This window comes from Rhinolophus ferrumequinum, chromosome 11, assembly GCF_004115265.2.
Source record: "Rhinolophus ferrumequinum isolate MPI-CBG mRhiFer1 chromosome 11, mRhiFer1_v1.p, whole genome shotgun sequence".
Taxonomy (NCBI): Eukaryota; Metazoa; Chordata; class Mammalia; order Chiroptera; family Rhinolophidae; genus Rhinolophus; species Rhinolophus ferrumequinum.
Genome location: NC_046294.1, coordinates 47,635,467 through 47,652,883, shown reverse-complemented (window position 1 = coordinate 47,652,883; position 17,417 = coordinate 47,635,467). Strand labels below are relative to the sequence as shown.

The following is a 17,417-nucleotide window of genomic DNA, read 5'->3' as shown; positions in this document are numbered from 1 at the left end:
TAAATTCACTTTGTGGCTTTTATTTATGAAACCTTGTAAATGACCTGAATATAGCGCCAACCACCTTTCATTGTACCCCATGTAAAGTTGGTACTGACCAGTTTTCACGGACCTCCTTTCAGCAGGATTAATGAAGCACCTACATGTGCATCACGTTGGAGATGAGGCCCAGTAGGTAACACAAAGGGCCTATTTCTAGGAACTTTTTTGGAAAGGAAACCCTAACTGGTGAAGTTTTGACCATATTCTGAAGAAATGAGTTTTATTGCAAGATTTTTGTTATTGAGAATGGTCCTGGAGAAAGAATCATGGGAATTTTTGGAGGTGGAAAAAAATCATAGGAAATTTTTAAAGGTACTTTAGATATTATCTAGCCCAATCCTCTTTTACTGAAACCCAAACTAGGACAAGTGACTTGTCTTAAGCCACAAATTTAGTGAACAGCGGATCCAGAACTTACCTTCAGGGGTTTCCAACACCAAATCTAGTTTGTGTGTTTTCTATCATTAGCAAGGCTGTCTCCAAGAGTTGCAAATCTTTACATTAAAATTATTCCCCCTTCAGTTTCTGTTACCCTTCTCATCATCAGTTCTGTGTTTGTGAGCAAACATTGTGCTAGATATGTTGTCTGTAGGGACAGAGCCATTTACTCCTCTGTGACAATGAAACAAGGTGAACTGGTTCTTAGGTGTTTTGTAGAAAGACCTTCTTGAGGGAGAACTGTGTAGGGCCTCTTGGATGTTATAATGAATCCTCTCTGGGTTTTGATTTGCCCTCTGCTTTTCTCCCCAGGAAGTTGCAGTCTTACCGACACTGCCTCATTGCTCAGCCCCTACCCTCTGGAGAGGGAGAGTGAGTCCTGATAAATAAGCTCTAAGGTCAGGGTTCTGAAACAGAAATCCTTTGCTCCAGCCAATGGCGTTTCCTCCATGCTTCTTACCCTTGAGATATATCCAGCATCCCTTCTAGTAGAATACTTTTTCCGTGCTTACTGCTTCAGAGGAGTTTTGGCCCTTTGGTGTTTGTAAAGCTCTTGCATCTTCAGAAAAAATTCTTAGTGGTTACTTATTTTTCTACTTTTTATTTTTTTAGTTTTATTGGAGAATATTGGGGACCAATGTGTTTCTCCAGGGCCCATCAGCTCCAAGTCGTTGTTGTCCTTTAGTTGTGGAGGGCACAGCTCAGCTTCAAGTCCAATTGCCGTTTTCAGTCTTTAGTTGCAGGGGCACGCCCACCATCCCATGTGGGATTTGAACCAGCAACCTTATTGTTTGGAGCTCGTGCTCCAACCCACTGAGCCATCCGGCCGCCCCTCTGGAAGCTCAGCGGCAGCTCATTGTCTTCAGTCTAGTTGTGGAGGGTGTAGCTCACTGGCCCATGTGGGAATCGAACCGGCAACCCTGTTGTTCAGAGCTCGCGCTCTAACCAACTGAGCCATCCAGCCATCCCTTAGTGGTTAGTTTTGAAATTAGAACTGTTTAGTTTTTTTGATTAAAAAGTTGATTTTTATGAGGAGGTAGAAGGTGCAAGGTTTCTTTGAGCCACTGAGAATGTGCTAGCTTTTATTCATTCATTCAATGATTGTTTTTTTAAGAGCAGTAGAGAATAATGTACAGACCAGATAGACAGCTCACTACTTATGTGACTAAGGCACTTAATTCCTGAACCTCAGATTTCCTCATCTTTAGAATGGAAATAAAACCTACTTTGTAGATTGTCCTGAGGATTAGGTGAGATGACCATGTAAGAGGGTGGCCTCTGAAGACAGACCAAATTGGGCTCAAATTTTGGCTCCAACACTTACCAGCTGTGTGACCTTAGGTGAATTATTTACTCTATCATTTTTCTTTTCTGTAAAACAGAGATAATCATAGTATTTGGGTTATTGTGCCATTGGGTTATTGTGAGGCTCAGACAAAATAAAGCATGGTGGTGTTTAGCGTAGAGCCTGGCCCATGTTTAGTGCTCATTAAATGTTAGCTATTAATTACAACAGTAACAGCAACAGTAGTAATAATAGTCTTTAGGTGTTTGTTATGCTAGGACGTCGAGTGGCAGAGGAAAGACTAGAAGGCATTGCGTAGGGCAGTGGATCCATAAGAGGGTTATTCCTGCCAACTTGCCTCGCCAGGGCCTGTAGGGACCGAGAGGGAGGCTCTCACTGGGTCCTAGTCTGCAGTCCAGCTGCCGACAGCAAAAGCTGCACTTCCAGACCAGTAGGCTGAGCTAGGAGCTTCAGAGGGACTGGAGAGGACTTATTTATTCACTGTAAGACCAGTCTGTGCAGGGTGGAGGGTTTGGGTAAGGGCATAAATGGCTCTAGAGGGTAAAACGGGGGCCAGGTCATGCCAGGCCTTGAATGCCAGGCAAATGATTTGTATTAGAACCACCCCATTCCTGGGCCATCTAAGGGGAGTTGCTCTCTCTGTCTTTTGTTTAAACTTTGAAAAAGGATAATACACATTAAAAATTATAGCATTTACATTTTAAACAAGAATAATAAACATCCATGCACCTACCACCCAGCTCAGAGATGTAATATTCCCAGACCCTTTGAAACACACGCTGTGCACTCCACACCCATCACCAACCCCCTCCAACCTCTATCTGAACAGTATCCTGAATTTTGTTAGTCATTTGTCGTACCCCCCACCCCCTTTTTTAAAATGGTTTTAGCACTCCTATCCCAGCCTTCCGGGACGAGGAGCAGGGGCTGTAGAATCCGTCAGGAGCCGTGTGGCCTGCCTGCTGCCAGGCGAGGCTGGGAGGAGAGGTTGGGAAGTTCTGCTGTTGCCACAGGAGGGGAGTGGTTGGCAGCACCGTGGTGGGGGAGGGAGAGGCTGGAGAAACGGGCCTGGCTCCTTGAGCTGTCCTCAACTTTGGTGGATGGGTTCCAGAGGAGAGTTCAGCCCCTCTGAAGCTGCACAGCTGGAAGCTGTTGCCTTGAGTTTAGAGCCAAGGGAGGGTCGGGGAAGACCTCTTGTATTCTTTTGAGACACAGGATCAATTCTTGCATGTGCTAGGGAGCTTCAGGGCTAATGCAGTGCCACGTGCCTCCAGGAAGACTTTAGCAGGCCTGCCTCCTGTTTTTCACCTCATACATTTTCTGGAGTGTTGATTGTGCCAGTGGTTAAATTATGTTTGCCACTTTGCTTTTCTGTAAAAAGTTTGGTTTTTGCTTTTTTTTGTTTTCGTTGTGCTTCTTTCTGGAAGTGATGCTGTGAGAATAAGCGACCCGGCCCTGGGAAAAGCAGTGGGGCCACGGGAGGTCTCCGCAGCAGCGTGCTTTGGGCTGGGACCCCCGCCACTTGCCACAGTCATTCTCTGGTGAACAGAGGATTGAATTTAGAAACCTGCCACCCAGAGGTAGTTCAGTGGAACAGATATTCAAGGAGCCCTGGTGTGCTAGGTACCATGGAGGATCACAGAGAAAGAGATGGAACTGGTTATGTCCTTGAGGAATTTGACAAGACTTCCGTACATGTACAGTTACCGCAGTACAAGTGCCAAATGCAGGATGTAGACATTTTTTCTGATCACCAATGTAATACATGGTTATTAAATGTAAACTCAAACATAAAAGAAACACAGAGTGTAGAAAGTCCCCCACAATCTCACTCCTCCCCAAGATAATCAGTTAATCTGTCAAGAAATATTTGAGGAGTTGAAATTTGAGCTGGACCCTAAAGTAAAATCCAGAGAGGCAGACTGATGGCAGGAAAGCGAGCATCCTGAGGATCCAATCTCCTGCTCCCCAGAGGCGCACCCCCACTAGCTTCCCTGACAAATGAGGAGCCAGCTTCTGCTTGGGACACCTTGGTGTGACAAGGGACCAAAATGCCCAACTAGGAAATTAACCTTTGTTAAGCACCACCTCGTGCCTTATCTTATGTGCCAGTGTGTTGGGCACCTTATGCCCTGTTTCCCCGAAAATAAGACCCAGCCGGACAATCAGCTCTAGTGCGTCTTTTGGAGCAAAAATTAATATAAGACCCGGTCTTATATCATATTATATAATTTTTTTATATATTATTTTGTATTTTATTTATATATTTTATATATTTATAAAATATAATTTATAATTTATATATTTTATATATATTATTTATAATTTATATTTTATAATTTATATATTTATTTTATATTAATTTTTGCTCCATAAGACGCATTAGAGCTGATTGTCCATCTAGGTCTTATTTTCGGGGAAACATGGTAGATGTTACTGAATTAATCTTTATCACAACCTTATAAAATAAGTGTCTTTATCCTTGTTTTACAAATAGAGATATCGAGGCTCAAAGGTTACTTGCCAGGGTCACATAGCAGCAGATGGCATAGAGCCCTGCCATTTGTTAGCTGTGTGGTCTCGGGCAAATGACTTCATCTTTGTGTCTGTTTCTTCATCTATAAAGTTGACAACATAGTAGCTACTTCACTAAGGGAGTTTTTGAGATTAATGAGTCAATACGCATTAGGCCAGTAGAACAGTGCCTGGCACATAGTTTGCACTCAGCATTAGCTGCTGTTTATTTTACCTGTTTTCTCTCTTGTTCTAAAATGACCTGCATCATCTCCCCACTTAATTTAATTCTCTGTATGGCTTTTCCTGTCCTCCCAGCTATCCCTCACACTTTCCTTTACAGTTTCTTCCTCTGCTTCCAGTCATTCCGTTCTCTTCATCCTGTCTCCAGAGGGTCTTGCACTCTCCTTTCCGTTCTTGCTCACCTCACCCTCCTTCATGACCTCATTACCTGCCTCCTGTCCATTCTGGCAGCCTTCGGACCCACCTCCCTGCTACTAGTCTCATTCACTTATATACCAGAATAATTTCTTAAAGTACAGCTGTCATTGTACCACATCTCTGTGTTAAAAACAAACAAACATTCAGATCTTGATTTCTTGGCTTAAAGTTCAAGATTCTCCAACTCTGACCCAACTCACCCTTCAAGTCCGTTCCACCACTACTTCCACACCTCTGCTTTCCTGTCTTCCCTACTCCTCTCTCCATTTCCATCGGGAAATCCTGCCTATGTGTTTTAAGATAGAAAATAAACACTTTGTTTTCTTAGTTCTTCCCTTGAGAACTGGTTAGAATTTTTATCTTTTTGTGGGAGTTAGCACATACTGTCTTGAAATACAATTTTCGAGTCACATTTCTTATCGCCTGTGGAATTATACTTTATCTCAGTGTAGATGCTGGGTTTAATTCATTTTTGTATACTTTGTACAATAATGCCTTCTTGAAGTGCCTTGCACATAGTAGGTGCTTAATACATGTTTGTAGTGCAAGTGAAAGGAAGATGAGGGGGGTTCCTGATAACTGGTGGGTTTCTCTTGTCTGGGTGAGGGTCACTGTTCAGTGGGTGGAAACGCTGTGGTTTTGTTTTCTAAGAGTCAGACATCTTTTCTTTTTGGCCATGTCGGAGAGGCAGAGCCTGCAGGCTCTGCTGATGAGTTCCAGTGCCTGTGTCTTTTCAGGGGCTGCAGCCAGTGCCTGACTTACTAGGTCCCGTGCCTTGGCCCCTCGGCCCCTCCCCACAAATGCTCAGCGGAACAGGGGATTAGGTTCTGGCAGTACAGCTGGGATTTTGGCGGCCATTCCACAGTCAACAATAGCACGCAGCCACCCAGACAGGACAGCGCAGGCCTGCACTCCAGGGCCACAGTCTGTCTAGGCTTCTTGTTTGGGTGGCCGAGGGGGAGGAGTGCGGCATCCTGGCCTTGCCACGCAGAAGGTATGGGCTGGAGAGAGTCCCTTGGGGAATGGGCTGGGGGGGGTGGCCATGTCCCAGGGCAGGCGGCACCCACAGAAGGAGGCAGGCGCTTTGTGTGTGCTTAAAGACACGGCCCGCCCTGGAGCCGGCAGGAAGCTGCCCCTGTTTAAAATGGCCTGCGTCTGGCTCGCTCTCCAAAGCCTCTGTTCCCAGGTCTTCCTCCCTGCCCTGCTTGCCGCCAGGCTGGGGCTGATCTAATCATCAGGGCAGCCCGCGGCCTGCCTTCCGTTCCTGGCCAGGGAGATGGACAGGCTGTCACTGCAGTCTTGAGAGCGAAGGGGGAGTGTCCGGGTGATATCAGGTTTGTCAGGCAGGCCACTGCGAGTGTGTTGTGTGTGTTTACGCCACAGTTTGCCTTGGTTCTTGCCACTGTTGTAGTTCACTGGTTTTGTCTGCTGGCTGGTGCCTCCCCCCCCCCCCATGCATCCTCTTCTCTTGTTTGTGGGCCAGGCCTTCGCTGCGCCTCCTCCCCAGTGCCCCTCCCCCATTGCCCCTGACTGCCACCCCTCCCCCCTTGCTGAGAGTTCCCTGCTTCCCCGCGGCTCCCAGATCACGGAAGCTTGCTGTGCCTTTAAAGAAAGCAGACTCCTGGCTGTGACGCACTTCTGGCTGTCAGCCAGGAAGATCGCTCCTGCCAGGCTGACTGAGAAGAAAACCAACAACTTTTCTTTTGTGTGTGGGGTTACTTTCCACTAGCCCCCCCTTTCTCCTCTCCTTTCAAGATTTAAATGCTAATGGCGGATTAAAACCTGTAAATACGTTTGGCTTTAGGAATCTGGTAAGGCCCTCCTGCACTGAGACTTTTTCTCCTCACTCTTTCTCGGGGGTTTTTGTTTAAACATGGACGAGGGGGTGCGGTGGAGTCTCCCCCCTCACCTCCCTTTCCTGCGCCGTCCTTAAAGGGGAGGGAGAGGAGAGGGAGAGCAAGTAAACACTCAGAAACAGGCGCTGGGAGCAGAGCTTGCCAACATCCGGGAGTTGGCGCCTTTCAGAGCAAAGGGTTGCTTTCTTTCCCCTTCGCGTAGATGTCAGCGCGTTTTTGTTCAGAGGGGGAAAGCGTGTGCGCCTGCACGTTGAACTGTAGGGACAGCTCAGGAGAGCTTCTCCATTCCCAAGTGAGGTCTGGGTGTGTACGCAGTGGTGGGGAGTGAAAAGGGTTCATTTTCCAGCTGGTAGGGACCAGGGTGTGTGAATACAGCAGTGGGGGCAGGTGCTGATGAAGTGCTGGAGTGGGCGGGTGTGTGCGTGCGTGTGCGTGTGCAGTGTGTGGCTGGAGGCCCCGGGCCTGGTTTGATTGCAACCCTTTTGCCCACGTCTTTCTGACCTGGACCCTACAGAGCGTGGGGGCAAGGGCAGATATCAGTAAGCCACTTTTGAAGAAACCAGGGAAGTCTTGGTTTCCCTTGCAGTCGCTCCCTTGTTCCTCACCAGGGCCTGGGGATTCTGGGCCAAATTCTAGGCAACACAGGGGGGTGGTCTGTGTGAAGAGCAGGAGGCCTGAGCCCGGAGTGTACATCCAGCAGACTGGTTTGCATTGACCTCAGGAGTGCAGAGAAACCCTTGGGACTTGGACAAGACAGCCTGCTCAGGAGTCGCCAGGAATTGAAGAGGATTGTGTTTTTCTCTCCTTGGCTTCCATTGCAGCTGCTGGTCCTTGGGCATTTTATGCACCAAGCCAGGGTATGCACCAGCAAGATGTTTATTATTCTGTTCTCTATGATGAGTTAGGCTATGGCCATGTAGTTTGGCTTTTGTTGGGCCTCTCTGGGGTAAACTAACAGGTGAGATGTTGGGGCTTGATTGCCTCTGCCTCCTGACCTATCCCTCCCTGAGTCAGGAGTCCCAGGATGAGGTTATTCACTCTTCTTAGATGTGGGGGTCTCTCATGATGGGAGTACCTCTTTTGGAAAGGTGCACAGAGCATGAAATTCTTATGGTTGCTGGCAGGCAGGCTGTCAGGGCAAGTGGTGGTAAATCTTGCCATTGAGCATGGGCAGACAGATGGAATCCCCATTTCCCTTATGAGCTGTGAGCCTGTGGGCCTTTGGAACCTTGGTGTAGATAGGGGGCGGGGCTTGGGGAAGGACCCTTTGAGGTGGAGTTTGTGTGGGCTTTGGGCCCTGAAATTCTGCAAGTGGGGGTTAGCATCTAAGAGAATGAGGGTTCAGCAAAGGCATGAGCTGAGCGATCAGTACAGTTTTGTAGCTTTCTGGGACCAAAGGTCACTTTGGTGTTATCTTGAGGCGAGGCTGGTGTACAGGCGGGCAGTTAGTGGCTAAGAGGCGGTCTCCAAAGGAGCTGGCACCCAGGCTGGGGGCGGGGTAAGGAGAGCAGTGCTGCCACAACTCAGACCCTCTGGCCTTTGGCCTATCACTTGGTCAACCCTTAAAACTGAAGCTTTTCAGAACAGACCCCAGAGCTCAGCAACCTGACCCTCTGGTCCTGGTTCTTGCATCTGAACAGGTGGTTTGCATTAACTTCAGTCCTGGTAGGAAACTGTGGCTGGGTTTTAACTCTTTAATACCCAGAGAGGTTGCATGCCAGGTGGCTGTGTGTCTCTTGAGTGTCACTTCCCTTATTTTTTTTTTTTTTTTTTTCCCTTATTTAATATATCTTTTTTGGAAACACAGAGGGGTATTGTAAATGTGGGAATTGGCCCTGATGGTGAGGGAGTTACATTATGTCAGTTTTGAAAATGTAAAGAAGATGCAAGGTTTTTAGTTTGTCAGGTAGCTGCTTCTGTGTCTTGGTTCTCTCTTGAGCCCAGGGGAAAGACTGAGTACCTTATTAGCTCTCTGAAGCCTCTGATTTGGATTGTGGGGCTCTTCTTTTCAAAGAACCAGGTAGGTGGGAACTCTGAAGGTGCCCTCAAAGGGCCTGCATTCGGGGTTCTCAGTTTTTGTTTGTTGATTGAAGGTTGCAGGGGATGCCCGGTCGTGTTGCGGTAGATCTCAGGAGATCCTTCCGTGAAATGGTTCCATGCTACAATCGCGGGGATCTGTTTTTCCATCACCATCACCCGTCTTCTGGGTGGGGCCTGCCTCAGATTTCAGGGGGAGGGTGGGGAGGATGGTGTTCTGGCCGGGAGCCCTCGGGTTCTAAGCCAAGGCCTACTTAAAGCTGTAGTCCCGGTGCGGAGGACAAGCGGTACCACTGGCTTCACCCCTCCTTTACCCAGACAAGAATGACTGGCTGGGCTGTCTCTTCAGGCTCTCACCCCAATGTCTGGTCCCTGAGAAAGTGCCCCTTTGCGGGCTTTGAACTGACAAGGTCCGTCTGGGGTTCCTTGTGTTGAGGAGTATTGAATTCCTCCTGTTTCTGTGCCTGGGGAGCATAAAAGAAGGCATTTAGCCTTGACACCAGTTCTCAAGCCGTGGAACTAGTTTCAGATGGGCTCCCCTGGGAGGACATAAGGGTTGTATGTTTTGCCTCTGAGATGAAGGGAAGAGGTTGGTTAAACCTCCGGTCATTTTTAGCAGCACCGCTGTGAAATCTCAGGCGGCAAGATCTACCTCCGGTTGCAAATAAAATTTCTGACTGAAGTCTTTGGGCCTCATGAAAAGGACGGCAAGTCTAGAGGCAGGAGTGAGGATGAGGGGCAGGTGATCAGGGCCATACCCCTTGTTCCTGAATAGCTCAGACTTTTTGTTTTTAAGAAGTTAGCATTTGGACATTGCCACCTTTACCACAAGGGCCGAGCCTGGTCCCTCTGACGTTAGGCTGGCCAACCACCAGAAAAGCTTTTTTGCAGTGTGGTAGTGGAGGCCATCTGCCTTCATCCTTGCCTGGCACCAAGGAGCTAGGCAGTTAGTGCCCATGGTAGGCCGTTGGGGTGGAAATCATCTAAAACTTTGGGACACACTGGCCCCTTCGTTTCTCTGCCCTCCTGAGATCTCCCTTAACAACGTCCCTTGCTGTTGCCAAAGCCCAGGTGAATTGGCTCATTTCCAAGGCTGACATTGCTAAAATAGGTGGAATCTATGTTGGGTTTGCAGGGTCAAGAAACAATTGTAATTAGCATTCAATTATATTTAGCATTTAGTTGTTTTCTTCTATTATTTAATGCTTCATGTCTGTTTTGTCTCACTCCTCTCCCTGCTGTCTGTCAGCCCCTCACAGGCACGGACCATGTCATTGTGTCCCATGTCAAGTAATTTTGTTGTGTGCTCTCGGCTAGCTTCCAGCACAGGACGAAAACATGTCAGGATTAAGAAAATAACCTTTTTGATTGGTTGATGAACAGGGTGCACTCGCATAGGAAGGGCTAAGAGATTGATGCATCTCTTCTCTGCTAGACAGTGAGCACCTTACGGACAAGAAGGTGTTTTCTTATCCCCAACACTTTGCATACAGAAGGTGCTTAGCAAATGTTGGTTCCACAGAAGCTACAGCTTGGAGGTGCTAATATGCGGGGAGAGTTGTAGGTGATGGGGCTGTTTCCACTCTTGTTCTTCCTGGTAGTGACAAACAGTACCTGTGGTGGTGGCGGGGGGCGGGGGAGTGGCCGATTGCTCCCATGGAGATTTGTGGGAATTGTGGGGGCTGCTGGGAGGTGTTGGGGAATATTTAGTCACCAGGTCTGTGGTCTCTTGGGTAGGTTGGCAGGCAGATGGCCAGTTCCCAGTGGAAAGAGAAATTGGGGATAAGAATACCAGGACAGATACCTAATCTTTCATTAAATGTCCCAGGGGCTATCCACCAGAATTGGATTTGGCTTCACCAGGTCCCCTATTTGAACCTGTCTTTGATGTTTCTGTGGGGCATATAAAAATCCAGAATTTGGAGAGGTTTCCACAAGGACTTGGTTATTATTGTTGGTTAGGTAGAATTTGGGTACTTGCAGAAAGAGCCAGAAATCAACCTTTCTGCTTAAAAAATAGTGATCATTTAATGACTACCTACCATGTGGCAGGCACTGTGTTATTGGCTTTTATCTGCTTTATCTCGAAAGCATTACAGTAACCCAGAGAGAGTTTGCAGATCCCATTTTGCAGATGAGGAAACCGAGACTAAAAGAGGTTATGCTACTGGTACAAGGTCACACGATCATGGTAACATGGAGTCAGCATTCAGAATTAGGTGTGTCTGGAAAACCATGATCTATGTTTTAAGGGTACCATGTTCCAAAGAGCAGGGTTGAAGGGCAGCTTCGAATGTTGTATTTTCAGAGGTGGAGGAAGAATGTGTGTAGAACTTATGGACAATGAATTAAATTCAGGATGTTTTATTGTTAGCTCTGATGTAATAAGTTTTATAGTAATTTTGATGTATACTCTCAGCTCTTTAAATATTCCCATGGTGCCTTGGTGGATTAAGTGCCAAGTGAAGATTGATTTATTTAAGGGTTCAGATCCACCAGTTAATGGAACTGTTTACCCCTCCTCCTTTATCGTGGATGTCTCATATAATTAACTGCTCTTCTTCTTTTGGGTCCCAGGTGCATTGGCGGTGACAATCTGGTATCACCAAGATGACGCTCCATGCCACCCGGGCGGCTGCACTCCTCTCTTGGGTGAGTGGTCTTCTCCTTTGCTAAACTTCTCCAGGAATTTTGGGAGGCGTGGGAAAGGAGTTTCCTAAGAGCCATGGCGATGTAGTCTTCTAACCTCCCGACTAAGGAAATAAAGTTTTCCTTTGCCTTTCCCCCTAGTTTTTGACTTTATTACTTCTGGTGACGTTGCTGCTGATAGTGACCCATGACTTTACTTGTGCAGGTTAGAAGAGGCTTCCCGAAAGTGTATCTTCCCATTTGGTCACGGGAAGGGTTGCTGCAGGGTGATGTGGAAACACAACCTCATTTGCTCCCTGTATATTTTTCTGGCTAACAGGGTTGATGCTGAACTTGACTGACATGCAGGGACTTTGGTCTCCAAAGGCCTTTAATTGTAGGGCAAGGTTCTCCTTGCTCTCTTTACGGTGTCTTGTCTGCTTCCATTGTCCTCCTGTTGCCTTCTTGATTACTTCACGAGAATCCTTTTGGTATATATTTTCATATATTTTCTGCCTGAGACAATAGCAAATGAAAAAAAATAATACTGAACATTGGGAATTTAAAGATACAGAGAAACAGAAGAGGCATGGAGTGCAGTGATGGTACGCATGGGCCTTGGAGTCATACAGCCTGGTTTAGAATCGTCGTTCTGGCCTGTGTGAGCTGGGCAAGTTACTTAGCCTCGTCCATTTTAAAATGGAAATAACAGTAATAATACCACCTCACGGGGTTACTATGAGGATATTGAGATAATGTGTGTAAGAAACATTTAGCACAAACACACAACCATTTAGCACAGTATCTGAATAAATAATTCTCGATACTTAAAATATCGCCTAGGCGTGCTATTTGGTACAAGGTATTTAGTAGTCACCCTGACTACTGATCAGTTAGCCAATTAAAAAGCCAAATTTTTAAAAAGTTATAGGATATTGTAAAGGAAATGAATTTTTAAATTCTAAGTAGGGTGGATTTAATAAGACCGTGTCATTAATCACTATCAAATTTCTAGTCAGGAAATACGAGTTTAATGTACAAAATGTGCATTCTTAGCCTTCAGTTTCTGAAATAGATGCAAATTTTAGTTATGTAGTATTTTTACTACATAAATGTAAATGTAGTTATGGGTATTTTTATACTTATATTTTATATTTACAGTTCATTTCAATGTTTTGTTTGTATTTGAAACATAGTGTCTTCCTTCTCCTCCCTTCAATCCCCCAAAAAAGGCTGGTTGGGTTATGAGGGACCATGAGCTATGTCTGTAGTTCAGTGGTTTAAGTGAATATTGGGGGATCTGTTAGCCACATTGTTTTAAGTTGATCAGTTTATCTCTTAATTTAGGTTCTAGGCTTGTTTTTATGGTGACTACTACCGTTACAGAGAAGAACAGACACAGACGAGTTTTATTTAACAGCAGATACTTGTATACTTTTCTCAAAAATCACGATGAACATGCATTAAAATGTAATTACAGGGCCGGCCCGATGGCTCAGGTGGTTGGAGCTCCTAACACCGAGGTTGCCGGTTTGATTCCCACATGGGCCAGTGAGCTGCACCCTCTACAACTAAGATTGTGAACAACAGCTCTCACTGGAGCTGGGCTGCCATGAGCAGCCGGAGGTGGGCGTGAGCAGCCATGGGTTGCCCTGTGCTCCCGTGGGTTACTGTATGCTGCCATGAGTGGCCGGCGGCCAACGTGACTGGCTGGCAGCCAGTGTGAGTGGCCACCGACGGATGATCGGCGACCGACCGCCTCAGCCGGGGGGAGCGCAAAGCCCATAATACCAGCATGGGCCAGGGAGCTGTGTCCTATACAACTAAACTGAGAAACAACGGCTGGAACTGGAGTGGGGCGGGGGACAGAAGAAGGGGGAAAAAAAAATCTTAAAAAAAAATATAATTACATAGAATTTTTCAATTTAAACAAAATTCGGACAGCTAAAGTGGATTTTATGACACTGCAGCAACATGAAATAATGCTTATGTTAGAAGAGTGGTTTAGAACACACACATACACACGTGATAATTACAGCTGTGTTTTTAAAAGACATAGGAAAAAAAGAGTAAAGAAATAATCAAAATACTAAGGGTACATGTATTAAAATACTAGAATGAGTGGAGGTTTTTGGTTTTCCAAGTTTTCTGTAATTTATAATGTAAAAATAAATTTATATTTTATTTTACTTAGCGTGTAGCTTGAAATAATTTTGTGCCCAGTAGTTACAATAAATACGTTGTTACAGGGAATAGGGAACTTTAAGATTCAACAACCTTAAGAAACCCCGAAAGCCTGACAGGCAGTTCTTGGGTTCTGCGGTGAGCTTGGTCCTCACTTGCATGTTTTATGCTCTCCCTAGAAATCACCTTTCCATTTCTCATTTGAGAACAAAACAATGCATAGGAAGAAAACACATTTTTATATCCATGAAAGAAATTATTGCTGGATTATTTAATTGGTATGACATGAATCCAGATTCCTTAAGTGACTTTAAATCAGCTAACTGTTGTGATTTTTCAGTCTTGTTAGTGAACAAGCTTTCATAGCCCTTGAATATTTTACCTGCATTGCAGGTGTCAAAGGGAGATGGTTTTGGATACTTAAGTCTTGGCAGTCTCTTCATTTTTAGTAAGTAGAAAGGGCTCTTGGCCTGGAGTATTCAGAATCCTCCTAGAAAATTTACACTGGCCTTTCCTAATTAGATGAAACTTTTTTCAAAGGATGGCATTAATATGTTGTCTTTAAGACTTCAGTGCAAGTCATATTTTATATTCCACACTTCTTTTTTTTTTTTTTTTTTTTTTACTTTAAACCTATTTTTAATTTAGGTCTATCTAGAAGTTGTTTTTAAGATAAAAATATTCAACTGAAGTAAATATTGTTATTTCTGTAGCCAAAACATTGATTTCTTTTTTAATCCTCTTGATTCTCCATCGCAGGCACCTAATGTAACTGCTAACAAGTAGAAGTCTTGCTGGATCTACGTAATTAATTTCATTAACCATAATGGTGCTTTGCATTTAGTGCTTTTATTTTGCAATGTATTCTTACATCCATAATCCCATTTGAAGCCACACTGATCTTTTAAGGTAGATGAGGTAAGGATTTCATCCATTTGGCAAGTGAGAAAATAGACACAGAAAAAATTGATTACAAAGATTCCTAGCAAGTTAGTGGAGGAGCTGGACCCAAAATCCTTGTCTGGGGGCTCCCAGCCCAGTGCCTTTTAAAGAGCACATTTATAAAGCCTAGAATCTGTTCATTTGCCCATAACCACTATGCTAAAGTTCTTAAAAATACGGTGTTAAGCAGGCTGCGTCCCCCTTCCCTCAGTTTTGCACATGTGATTGATCGACTTAGCAAACCCTTTCTTCCTAAAGTAATCCAAAGGTAAACTTCAGCCTGGTGAACTTGGTGCCTGTGAGGGTTTCCTGTAGAAGTTGACCAGACATATGTATTGAATAACCTGTGTACTTGATTCATTTGCATGTGACTCCTGGTGAATTTTCTAATGGTAAAGACTGATTTAGATGGATGCCTGCCTGAAGGCAAAGAAAGGGAACGGGATTGAATCAAAATTGATGGTCCCCATTTCTTCTTTTCCTTCCTCCTTTTTTCTTTAATCATCTTGTTCCCCCCTCCATCATTTCTCCCTCATCCCTCAACCAAAGTTTTATGTCTGGAAAGAATTTTTAAAATGCATTAATAGTAAGATTTAAATCTGTGTGGGAGTGTATAAAATATATATAATATTTAATATGTTTCAAATAGATATTTCAAAGTTCAAGAGACACAAAGGGCTGTAATGTGAAAATTTGAACTACAAAGGGTTATAATGTAAATATTCAAGATCTATAAAGGTCTATATATAAAAGGCCTTTCTTTTTCCCATCTCTGATTCCGTCATCAGGTTCCTCTCCAGAGGCAATGATGGTACTAGTTTCTTGTGTATTCTTCCAGAACCATTTTATGCCTAATTGTATTTAAAGTATACTCCTAGTGCTAGAACATTCTAAGAGCATTTAAGCTCTTATTTAGTTGGAGGCAAAGGAAAGACTTTTGATGTCAGCATTCAGGTGGCTATCACTGAATGAGCGGGTGCACCATCATTCGTTTGCTGAAATTAAAAATCCTAGAATCATCTGTTCCTTCCTTCCTGCAGCCTACAACTGTGGGCACTCACAATGAGCAGAGAGTTGTCCACATCTGGGTAAAGGAACGAAGCACAGTGCTTCTGGTGCTTCCGAGGGTCTCACCAGGCTCTTCCCTTTGCCCCTCAGGTGAATGGTCTGCATGTGGCTGAGCCTGTGGAGGCTTTGCTGCAGCTCCAGGACTGCAGCGTCTTCCTCAAGATCATCGACAGCATGTGAGTATGCGCTTTGTCCCTGCCCGGCCTCAGCTGAAGCTGTGCGCTGGGGTGGGGACGGCATTTGCTGCCTTGTCTGGGAGCCCGTTGTGAGCAGAAAGCGTGGGCAGGATCGGGGTGGCATAAGCTAGTGTGGGGCTCAGGGGCAAGCACACACTGGCCTCCTCCTCCAGTTACTGTCCCTCCACGGGGACCTTCACTCTTGGGCCCCACACGGCTTTCTCCCTCTTGCACAGAAGAGCCTCCATCCAAGTCTCTGTGCTCTCACCGCATTCCAGGAAGCTGCTCCGGGGCTCCCTGCCCTCTCATCTCAATGGGAGTCTTCTATAACCCTCTTTTTGTGACTATTCTTATCTTACAAGCCCTCTTTGCAACCTTTAGGGCAGGAAGGAGAAAGGGGGAAGCTCTTGCACTTCAGGGAAACAGCAACACTTAGAAATCTCATCTCTAACTTGTTAGCACAGCACAGATATGCCCCTCTCTAAACCATTATAGCATTGCTGGAGTTTTCACCTGCCTCATTAACTTGCTTTGTGAGGTTGATTAGCATCTGATAAGCTGCTTGTTGTCATGTAGCCAGGATTCTAGTTTGGGCCTTTTTTTTTTATACCTGTGTCTTTAGCACAGGTTTCCTTTTAACATCACAGTTATCTGGGAAATCAGTGGACTGGGGCCTTGTCCTGATATCTTACCTGTCTGGAACAAAGCAAAGATGGGTCAAACTATAACCTACAGTTATTAAGCTCACATAGTTTATTCCTTTTCCTGTATCATTAACGTTCAAGAATTACAGAGGACAAAACTGATCTCTCAGTGCTGTGAGCAAAAGTAGAGGCCAGCCATAATATAAGGACTTGGGGGTATAGTGATGGAGAGGAAAGCGCAGTAGACTCTGAGCCCCCAGGCCAAGGATAGACTGAAGTGTTGAGGGTGTTTGTGTGGCAGGTGGGAACTGATATCAGGGATTCAGCAACTGTGTGAAGCAGTTTGGTCACCCTTTCATAGACAACTCCTCATTGGCAGGGAAAGAAGGTAGAAATGAGCTTGTGAAAAGCAGCTCATTCATCTTGGGTCCTTTGCACCTAGTTTAGGACAGTACATTGATTTTAATTAATGTTTGTTGGGTAATAAAGGAACGAAAATGTAGTTGATATTCTCCACCAGCAAAGCCTAGCGGGGCTGAGTAACCCAGGACAGATGGGTTTGCTAGAGTTTTTTTTTTTTTTTTTTTTTTTTTTAACCTTTTGAATGTATCTTTTGAAATGTGTATTGGTAGTGGGATGTCTTTTAGGATTTCTTAAAAGTCTCTGGCTCTAACTAACACCTGCCTTAGTGCCTCTGAAAGAAATCACTATTATTTTGGTACAGACACTACCATTTTCTCTCCTACTCTTTTCAGGTGGGACCTTTCAATAGCATCTTGAATTCCTCCCTTTCGTTGGCACTGATTTCTGATCAATCACCATCCTCTCAGTCTGTCCTTTAGAAGACTTCTCACATCCCTTCCTCTTGTTTCATTCTGGTACCAGGCCCTCATGACTTCATTCTTCTCTAATCCGCCCTTATTCCAGGGAATTCCTATACATGTGACCTCAGGAACCTTCCTCCAGTTCTGCTCTCATTGTGAGGCTCCACCAATGATGAGCCTCCACGACTGGTCCTTGCCAGGAGGTGGAATTCTAAAATCTTCAGACTTGGTATTCAAGAACTTTCATCAGGGGCCCATCTCCTCCCACTAGTCTTATTTCCTACTCCATACCCCAACCTTTTCTTTCCTTTCCTTTT

At 45.1% G+C, this 17,417-nt stretch overlaps 1 protein-coding gene across 10 annotated transcripts in view; it reads left to right on the top strand.

Annotated features, from left to right (window-relative positions):
- The window catches only part of NUMA1 (nuclear mitotic apparatus protein 1), a 68,197-nt gene that overhangs the window by 25,606 nt on the left and 25,174 nt on the right, over positions 1-17,417 (top strand). For 3 of the 10 annotated variants that reach the window (XM_033120139.1, XM_033120138.1, XM_033120129.1), the window contains exons 1-3: positions 6,328-6,552; positions 11,212-11,286; positions 15,547-15,632. In XM_033120139.1, the coding sequence (XP_032976030.1) occupies positions 11,245-11,286; positions 15,547-15,632 (128 nt within the window). In that variant the 5' untranslated portion in view covers positions 6,328-6,552; positions 11,212-11,244. Of the gene's footprint in view, positions 1-5,604; positions 5,736-5,875; positions 6,076-6,327; positions 6,553-6,757; positions 6,890-7,318; positions 7,455-11,211; positions 11,287-15,546; positions 15,633-17,417 lie in introns of those variants that run through there. The other 7 variants (XM_033120130.1, XM_033120137.1, XM_033120131.1 and 4 more) reach the window with 5 other exon arrangements.